We start from the raw sequence: 10,718 nt of genomic DNA, 5'->3' as shown, positions 1-10,718 counted from the left end.
TGTTTCGCGACTTTCTGGCAGGCCCAGATTTTAACTGGCTGACCGATGATGTAAGTAAAACTTAAAAAATACATTTTTATTTTTACTTTTTTCCAATCATGTTGTCATCAGATTTCTTTTTTCGTTCTTGTACATTGTAAATATGTGCATTGCAGCAATTGTTTCAGATCACAAACTACATTTCACTGTAAGAAGTTTCTATTTTCTCTCTAGTCTGACAAACTACTAGTATCTGTAATTGTTTTGTTATTGTTTTTTTGTCTTCACAGGACAAAGCAGTGTTCCATGCCCTTACCACAGACGCATACACGTTATGATGTCGTGACAGCACATAGTTGTGTTAATAACGTGCTCTATCAATGGCGTGGTGCTACTGCCCCGTCTCGTTGGTCTTGGCTCTCCTGACCGTGGCAACTTTGCTTTTTCATTAACGTTTTCTAGTCACTAACACCCCACCCATAACATGTATTTTTCAACTAAACAGGTCTTGCTTTGAATAGTGTAAGTTAGCAGGTTTTTAAAACAAGTATGCTTTGCAGTTTGTCTTGTATATTTCCACAGGTCTACAGAATTAAACACATTAAGTCTCAATTCATTTTGACTGACCACAGCATACAAGACCCTCCACCTGAAGACTGGCACCTATCTTCCTTTAATCACCAGATACTAAATGACTGACATTGAAATTAAAAATAAATCTTGTACACTGGCATAGTTCTGCAACATTGTCTATTGAACTTTAAGTTAAAATTCGTTCAGATATTGCTTATCATGTGTTTACATGAACATCTGCACCCTATTATAATTACTGCACTTGGTTTGGGACTGTACTGTTAAGGTGCATTCATGGGCTCAGCTACTGTGCTTTATGAACATTGCCTTTAAAAGCAAGCAACCAACCTGTAAATCAATGTGAAACTCAACCCAAGATGAACAGAAATTGTGAGTAAGAATGCTCTTTTTTTCGCAACAATTTGTGAAATAAAGAAACGTCAACATGCTTCAGTGTTCTGCTTCTTGTTTAACAAACAAACACAATTTTCATCTTCAGGAACTCATTTCAATAACATGATGCATACGAGGAGGTGTTCAGGGCTAGTCTAGGCTATTGCATTGATGTGCTACATGGTTTTGTATGTAACGCTAGTGTTACGGACAGTTAGCGTAATCACTTCGTGACATGAGCAACAGACGTTTAACCCGATGTGAAATAAACAGGCAAGCCAAGACGGCAATACGTTTATGTAGGCTAGCTTGTCACTATTAAAAGCTTATTTGACACGGTGTAAAAGTTTGATTAGCATGCTGGCTGTGTGTTGGTCGTATAGCTTCGTAAAAGTTCACTTGTGTGTTTAGTTCTATGACTTCGTAAAAGTCTAATACGTACTGTCTGCCGACATAGGCGAATAGGATAATGAAGATTATAATATAATAAAGAATTGAAATTGAATGCAGTCGCTGTCGCGGTCTCTGTAGCTGTCCGCTTGTGTGTGCCTGCGTATGTCAACCGCGACGTCATAGCAACCAACATAGCAACGACTCAAAGACGATTTGATAAACAGTTGATCGGAACGTCTGTAGCGTCATCCGGAACTTCTCGCTAACCCTAGTAATGTTCGGTGTGACATGAAGATTCGATAATCTTCACGTGAAAAACAAAACAGCTGATAGGAACGTCTCTATTGCGTCACCCGGAACTTTTGGCTAGCCCGGAACTTTTCGCTCATGACAGCTCCTCTTCTCTCTCTGTCCCTCTCCATTCAACTGTATAACTAGGAATATTAAGAGACACCTTCCATACCAGGGCTCTACTCACTCATGCATACTCACTCATGTTTACTCACTCGTGCATACTCACTCACTCATGCAAACTCACTCATGCATACTAACTCATGCATACTCACTCATGTTTACTCACTCATGTTTACTCACTCATGCATACTCACTCATGTTTACTCACTCATGCATACTCACTCATGTTTACTCACTCATGCATACTTACTCATGTTTACTCACTCATGCATACTCACTCATGCATACTCACTCATGTTTACTCACTCATGCATACTCACTCATGTTTACTCACTCGTGCATACTCACTCATGCATACTCACTCATGTTTACTCACTCATGCATACTCACTCATGCATACACACTCATGTTTACTCACTCATGCATACTCACTCATGCATACTCACAGATGCATACTCACTCATGTTTACTCACTCATGCATACTCACTCATGTTTACTCACTCATGCATACTCACTCATGCATACTCACTCATGTTTACTCACTCGTGCATACTCACTCATGCAAACTCACTCATGTTTACTCACTCATGCATACTCACTCATGCATACTCACTCATGTTTACTCACTCATGCATACTCACTCATGTTTACTCACTCATGCATACTTACTCATGCATACTCACTCATGCATACCCACTCATGCATACTCACTCATGTTTACTCACTCATGCATACTCACTCATGCATACTCATTTGTGCATGCTCATCCAGCAGGTTGAGCTGGAGAGCTGACACCTGCCCCAATTCCAAGGCACTTGTTCTCTCGGTCATGGCCGCAACAGAGCAAGCACACTCTCGCAGTTCGTTCACGAAACGCATTCTAGTTAGTGTGCTTGCCCGAAGGGAAGCACAGTATTGTTATCGTCAAGTTTTCTTTATTTATTCTCCCCGTTTTTCTTGCAGCTAACTACTCCTCGCCCGATTGAGATAGAGACGCCATTCAAACACCAAAACGTCCGGCCCGATCCGGTGCAACCTGCTATGACTTTTCGTGGCGGTACTCCTTGCCACTCCTTTTTTATTCCTCTTTTTCATCACCTTTTTCTCTCATTGACTAACATGGTGGAAGGTTGAGCCATTGTGACGTCACCCACTCTGAGATAGGAGAAGGCGAAGCTCTCTTTAATGCCATAAAAATCATGCTAATCGAAAACCACCATTAAGCTTTATATCATGATACAGTAGTAGTAATAGCTAGCGAGTTGTTTACGTTCACAACCCACAGACAGTTCAAAAGGCCCGACAACAGTCACCAAAGAAAACCTAGATATACTATTGATACAATCGTGAATAGAGTGATGATAGCTAGCGAGCTATTTAGCCTTCACCCAGGCTCAGGTTTATTTTGCTAGGTATCTCCAATATCGACGCAGAGACACAGTGTGAAAAAGGATGGAAAACTTAACTAGGAAAAGTGGTTCGGGAACTACGTGTGCAGTAGTTGGCTTTACCAACTCAAGAAAACATCTGAACGAGTGGTTAGATAGAGAGTGCAAAATATTAAAACGAATGTAGTGGCAACAGTTTCAGGTACAGTTTATCGTTAACCATCATATCACTGGCTTTAATTTAAGAATGGCATGTTAGTAGTACATTTAATATCAGTACACTTGATTCATTACTGCTGATGTGTTACTTATATATGTTACTTATTAGCAGCTAGCTACCTAGCGGCCACTATGTGTTCCAGTGTGATAGGAGAAGGCGAAGCTCTCTCTCTTGGCTGTACCAACTCAAGAAAACACCTGAACGAGTGGTTAGATAGAGAGTGCAAAATATTAAAACGAATGTAGTGGCAACAGTTTCAGGTACAGTTTATACACCCACTCTAACAGTGTTAACCAGTATGTGAGTAACGTGGGTTTTATTAAGGCATATCGTGTGTAATGTGTAGCTATTTCATTCCGTTTGTTAACCTTTCCGGCTGTCTGTATACCAGCAGCAGAGCGGAGCATTTTACTCCCATGCCATCTCGGAATGAAATAGCTACACTACACACGCTATGCTTTAATAAAACTCACGTTTTACGAGACACCAACAGAGGCACAACCGACAAGTCTTACCATTGAAGATCTTTGACGTTCGTTCTGAAACTACATACAGCCATCCAGGTTAATCCATGTCGTTGTGGAGAACGAGAGTTGCATCAATCATATTTCATTAAAACCTCACACTTCTTACATTGGACATATCCACCAGCCTAATTAGAATCTGCATTGTCTACTGAGCAGAAATATCTCCATCCAGTAGATTTCCCTTCGTTTAGTATCATTTTAAACTTTCCAGATGACTGTATTGCCCCCGCTCGTCAAGTGATACGTGTCCAAAAACAAGGCTCCTTTGTCTGGATAGCCAGAGCTAGCATAACTGCCATTGAAATCCAATGGTAATGCTACCTAGCTAGGTATGCTAACTGTCGGTATCCATCGTTAACTCGTTAATCGTTAACCATCATATCACTGGCTTTAATTTAAGAATGGCATGTTAGTAGTACATTTAGTAGTACATTTAATATCAGTACACTTGATTCATTACTGCTGATGTGTTACTTATATAATATATATGTTACTTATTAGCAGCTAGCTACCTAGCGGCCACTATGTGTTCCAGTGTGATAGGAGAAGGCGAAGCTCTCTCTCTTGGCTGTACCAACTCAAGAAAACACCTGAACGAGTGGTTAGATAGAGAGTGCAAAATATTAAAACGAATGTAGTGGCAACAGTTTCAGGTACAGTTTATACACCCACTCTAACAGTGTTAACCAGTATGTGAGTAACGTGGGTTTTATTAAGGCATAGCGTGTGTAATGTGTAGCTATTTCATTCCGTTTGTTAACCTTCCCGGCTGTCTGTATACCAGCAGCAGAGCGGAGCATTTTACTCCCCTGCCATCTCGGAATGAAATAGCTACACAATACACACGCTATGCTTTAATAAAACTCACGTTTTACGAGACACCAACAGAGGCACAACCGACGAGTCTTACCATTGAAGATCTTTGACGTTCGTTCTGAAACTACATCCAGACATCCAGGTTAATCCATGTTGTGGAGAACGGCGGTTGCATCAATCATATTTCATTAAAACTTCACACTCCTTACATTGGACATATCCAACAGCCTAATTAGAATCGGAATTGTCTACTAAGCAGAAATATCTCCATACAGTAGATTTCCCCTCGTTTAGTATCATTTTGAACTCTCCAGATGACTGTATTGCCCCCGCTCTTCAAGTGAAAATCCCCCTCTTTCTTGGGGACAGCAATGGCTAGCAAGACCTAGCATAACTGTCATTCACATCCAATGGTAATGCTACCTAGCTAGGTATGCTAACTGTCGGTATCCATTGTTAACTGTGTCACTAGCTAACGTTAGCTAACTGGGCAGTTGTTATTATCATTGACACCACTTTCAACTGTCAAAACTATCCGTCTAGCTAAATCTGTTGGTTATGACATTTCACAGCATTTCATATATATTGTTGCAGAGATGTGTCCTTTTACCAAGATAACAATTTCAACAATTCACTTAGCTCAGTAAGTCAGTATAACGAAACTCTGGAACTATTATGACCATGACACCTGACATTTTTGTGCTTAGTAAATATGCAAGTTTCATAATACATCTCATTTCCACCATAGAGAGACAATAAATATATTTACATTTGAAGCACAGACAAGATTTATTGCATCCGCAACCAATACAAAATCAAAACAAGCCCATGTCTCCCTCACGCGACCTTTGGAGGAATAATTACACCCCATAAGAGATAATGTCACTTGGAGCCTATTTTAAGACTAGACCCTTTCACAATAAACAAGCAAACAAACAAACAAAAACAGAACAACAAAGATACCCTCATATGTCTAAACGTCAGTGGAGCCAAAATATAATGGTTGAGCTTGGTTGCTTGCTAAAATATATTGGTTGAAAACAAAAAGGTGTATTCAGTGTCACTGCAGTGATGGTTACACTGGAAGGCTGGCAGATTCATCCTACAACCTGCATTCAACGTTGTATTGAAACACAGAAAACACAGTAGCCTACTTTACAGATTTTGTTCTCAGATATCAGTCTGTGAGGCCCCTCAACAACATATGCGCTCTTGGCCACTGCAGTTGCTTGTGCTTGAAGGCCGCAACAGAGCAAGCACACTCTTGCAGTTCGTTGCACTTGGTCGAGGACGAATACAATCACAGAGTTTTGGTGTCCCTGCTGCCTTTTTTGCCTACCCTAAAAGACCCTTGACACGGTTACCCTTTGACAATAATTAAACTTATAATTAATTATATTAATTATATAGCTTAGATTTCTACTTTTTCTTTTTTCAAATGGTTGCTACGTAATGGACACTCTAATAATTCATGCGGTGTGAGTCTTTAAATGAAACATTAGGATATCATGCCATTTTTGACCATCTGTCATTACAGAGAGGTCATGGAGCTGTGAGTTGATGGAGTCTCAGCCAATCACAGACAATGTGATTCAGCATTTTAAAGGAGTCTATTTTTATTCAAAAGAGTTTGTTTCCTTGGCAGGCATCATGCAGCAATGTGGTAGGATTTTGTGAAGGTGACTGCTTTTGCTTCTGTTACCTGTATGAAGTGAAAATGTAGCATCTGTTAGAACCACACTGAATACACAGTAAGTGTTATATACATCGTCTACCAAGCACCTTGCTTTATTTCTGCTTAGGTGGCTTATGGCTTTATGTTACTGTACAATATAACCACTATCCCTCTCAGAGCAAAGACTTAAAGGGAATTCAAACTATAGTATTTCCTTGCAGACCACTTTACAGGAAGTAAAGTGTGACATAGAATGCCAAATTAAGCACAATTGGCCATGCTGTAGAGAGCTCATTCTATTCTATTTCCCTCTTACGTAAACATGCTTTATAGATCAGTTTATGGCACATTCCAAGATCCAAGACTCGCAAGAAGGTCAAGGAATAAAGTATTACGAACTGGAACTTTACTGGCAGTGCTCAGTAGTCAGAATAAATGGAACATGCTGTACAACACAGAGAGGAAGTGTTTCTACTCTATTGTTAACTATTACTCAGTATGCCAGCCAGAGGGCACCCTAGTGCACAAGGAACACACAGAAGGCTTACGTGTGCAGAGGACATGATTACACCAGGGCACTGAGAAAGCCACGAAAGATTAAGTACTCTTCTCTCAAACAGTACATCTGACTGCAGCCTTGTAGATCCTCCCAACTGTTTGATGAAGCAGAGTAAGGTAAAACTCTCTCTGCCCTAGTTTGCCTTAGCTAGAATGTGTATCAAATTAATAGACACGAATGAGAAGGAACAGTATGGTTCTGAGGAAAATGATGTGCTTTATATAGTATGTCCTCTTCCCAGTGTTCCTGTTCCTGTTCCCTCCCAGTCACTTTTATGTTCTCCCACAAACCCATGAATCCTGTTTAAGTTCACTGTATACTTCAGTGGCATTTGCCTTTTTCAGTACACTTCAGTACACCAATATAGGTATGGTTGTCATTGTAGCGAGATTTACATATTATATTCTTAACAATAAGCCTACAAATGTTTAAAATGCTAAGAATAATATTTCTGCAATAGGATTTTTCACCAACTCAGGCTGTATTTACATTTGAAATAAAGCATAATATGTGTGGGTGTGAGTGTGAATCAATTATTAAAGAATTAACATGTTAAACTTTAAAAGTGCTTAACTTAATTGGACAGTAGAATGTGGTAGAGTAGTATATATTATCCAGGAAAAACCAATCACCTGACCACATTAAATAATGTTATTACCTGTAATAATACCAAGCATTCAAAGATTTTTGTTTAGATCTTAAATAGGACATGGTGCATAAGTGTGTGTGTGTGAGAGAGAGAGAAAAATTGGACACCACATTGCTGCTAGGAACGAGGGCTCAGTGAGGGTGGCATCCATGCAGAAGTTAGGTGAGATTCTGGTCAATTTACACAACTGTGTGCAGAATGGTGTAACAGACTGAACTAGCAAGCTAGCCAGCTAGTAGGCTATCCAGTCACTTGTCTTTATATCAGAACTGTCATTCAAGTCCAAGATTCAATATCTAACATACAAGGAAGAACAACAACCCCTATACAAGGCCCTTCAAGCTCACATTTAACAACCCATAGAGCATGCATCCATGCCAAGGTGAACCACTTACTTTCACCACTGACCCGGATCAGATTTGAAAACGCTCAAGGTTATTGGCATGGCGGTAGTCAGTAATGGCCTCACTTGGTTGAAGCGCACTCACACTCACTCCTGTTCCTAAATTGCACATTTCCTGCCTTTCATCACCGGCCCGAGCTGGAGATAATATGACTCTTTGTTATTCATAAGTACATGACATTTTAAGTAAAACAATTATATTTTTGCGTCCCTCATGATATATTCAGATTAGTCACATTAAAATGTATTTGGACAATATGTATTTCAACTGCAATTCTTTTGTTACCTTTTTTTTCTACCATTCTGTCATGTCCAAAACAAAGTTGCAACTCCACCTAATCACCTCAAATAACATCATTTTAGAGAGGTTAAACACGTGTGGTATTATATTCCAGATGAATACAGGTATCACTGAGGATGAATGTGGCCCTTACGAAATAGTGACTTCCTAACTGAACTATCTTCAAGGAACCTGACTAATGTAACTTTATGGCACAAGGGGAAGTAAAATGTAATCAAGTAAAAAATGTAGGTGTTTCTCAGCTCTTCCTTTTTATGTTGACTAAAGACTTAAGACATGTTTTGCTGTGGTTCTTTCCTCCTGTCTTGATTGCGCCATACTCTGCATGCCTTATAGAAATTATATAAGAAAGAAAGCTTGAAAAATTACAGAATAGTGTATGGAATAGTGATGAAATGTAACTTTATGGCACAAGGGGAAGTAATATGTAATCAAGAAAAAAAAATAAAAACTGTAGGTGTTTCTCAGCTCTTCCTTTTTAAGAAGACTTAAGACTAATTTAATCCTATGACAGGTTTTGCTGTGGTTTTCTTCTGCATGCCTTGTGGAAATTATATAAGAAAGAAAGCTTGAGAAATTACAGAATAGTGTATGGAATAGTGATGAAAGGTATCTTTAATGTATAAAGATGATCCTTAAAGTGTTTTAGGTTAATATGCCTAGATTAGAATGGTAAGCACCCTTTTAATGAAAACATTTGACATCGAAATGGAAAGCTACGTCTAACACAGCATGACTATCTTAGTTTAGGACAGTTCCTCTTGTCCAGACGGCTCTTCTTCAGTTGTGGACATATTTTTACTCTTTATCAAAGAATAAACTAAAAACGCATCATAACCAAACAAGCATCCTGCACACAATCCAAAAACCTGAAAGACAATGGAATGGGAATGAGTATCATCAATTTCGCACAATTTCGTCATTCAACCATGTCCAAAGTCCTGATGCAGGCACATATTCTGTTTGACTGAGAGGATTAACAGCACATCGCCTACATATGTTCTCCATTACTGCAGATTTTCATGAAAGTTCAACCTCAAAAATAAGACCTCACTTCCCGAGGACACTAGAGCTACCAGAAAAGTCTTCCCATCACCCTCACTTGGACCAGATGACAGCCCTTACCTCTCCTGTTAAGAGTGAGGCCACTGAGATGGCAATCAGGTGGATGAAACAGTTGGCTGAGGTGATCAACAGTATGACTGACCCAGTCACAGCTCTGAGAAGGTCCTGAAAGGCAAACAAACATTCTGACACTGAAATACATACACTTTTCCTTTTGTAGGCTTTTTGAGGACCTGACCCAGGAACCTGACTTAAATGAATCTGTATAAATCTGTAAATAAACCTTTAAACCACATCTCTGTGGCCATTTATAAGTGGTAAAGAGCTAATTGCGCTTAAAAGACTTACACAAAAAAGCCAGTGGACCTCAAAGGATGTCTTCTCCAATCCCCTTGTAAAGATGATCAGCATGAAAATGCCCAAAACTATCTCAGCAAGGGGTACAATGATGTAACAACCCACATTGACAGGCACAGTTTTGCCAATGATGGAAAATAAGCAAAGAACCTGAATATTTAAAGAAAAATAATATCTTGTATTAGCATGCCATGACAGTTCAATGCAATGTCAAGGATCAAAGTTGTATGGCTTCTTCAGAAATGAAACTCACTTTGAGCAATCTGACTGTCAGTGATTAAGTTAATTAGCCAAGTTACAATAGTAAAGTTTTCCATAAAGTACTAATGTTCCCTGTTTGTTTGTTTTTTACCTTTACAGAGTTTGAAGGATTGTTGGACTTACTATTTCGCCTGCCATAGTCATTCCTTTGCGTGTCTTCAAGTAATTAATGGACATATCCACTGTTCCCTCTGGCTCAGCCATCATCAGTCAGTACAACTTTGTAAAGAAAAACCACAAAGAATCTTTAGAGACACATTTCACACAGGAAGAAAATAGTTCAACTGATCCCTGTGTGTATATGTTGCTAAACAGGATTGCTAAAATCCTGTTTCAACACAGGTCTTGAAACATACACACAGGAGGGGCCCCTTGTGATTAGATGGGAAACCCTTTTCATAAGGCATCAATTTCAATCCCGTTGCCTCTTGCCTGGAGCTTACTTTAAGTGACCACTCCTCATTATCTTTCCCCAATGTATGAGAGGAATACAATTGGAAGTCCTCAATTTAATGCTGATATGTTTAATAGCATGACTAAACACAGACACATACACAAAACATGGTGAACTCACACAACTGTTGAAATAAAACTGATACAGACTGCTGATTTTTATGAAGTTTTAATAGTTTCAAAATGAAGATTTTTTTTTTTACTGATTTACATATAAATGTCATGTAATTCAACACTGTAACATTTATTTACAGACTAACAAAGGCGCGTTTACAAATCGCTCGCCATTTG

At 39.2% G+C, this 10,718-nt stretch overlaps 1 protein-coding gene across 1 annotated transcript; it reads right to left on the bottom strand.

The window, feature by feature from the left end:
* Positions 1-9,037: 9,037 nt before the first annotated feature.
* LOC308377656 (proteolipid protein 2-like) lies at positions 9,038-10,181 on the bottom strand (the record flags this gene model as incomplete). Its single annotated transcript, XM_080854385.1, has 4 exons — positions 9,038-9,160; positions 9,417-9,521; positions 9,705-9,863; positions 10,098-10,181. The coding sequence occupies 4 exons, from the start codon at positions 10,179-10,181 to the stop codon at positions 9,038-9,040; spliced, it is 471 nt and encodes a 156-aa protein (XP_080710511.1).
* Between the last annotated feature and the right edge of the window lie 537 nt (positions 10,182-10,718).

Source organism: Sprattus sprattus, assembly GCF_963457725.1.
Source record: "Sprattus sprattus genome assembly, chromosome: 16".
Classification (NCBI taxonomy): domain Eukaryota; kingdom Metazoa; phylum Chordata; class Actinopteri; order Clupeiformes; family Clupeidae; genus Sprattus; species Sprattus sprattus.
Note: the sequence above shows the minus strand (reverse complement) of the source record. Positions and strands in the feature narration are given on the sequence as shown.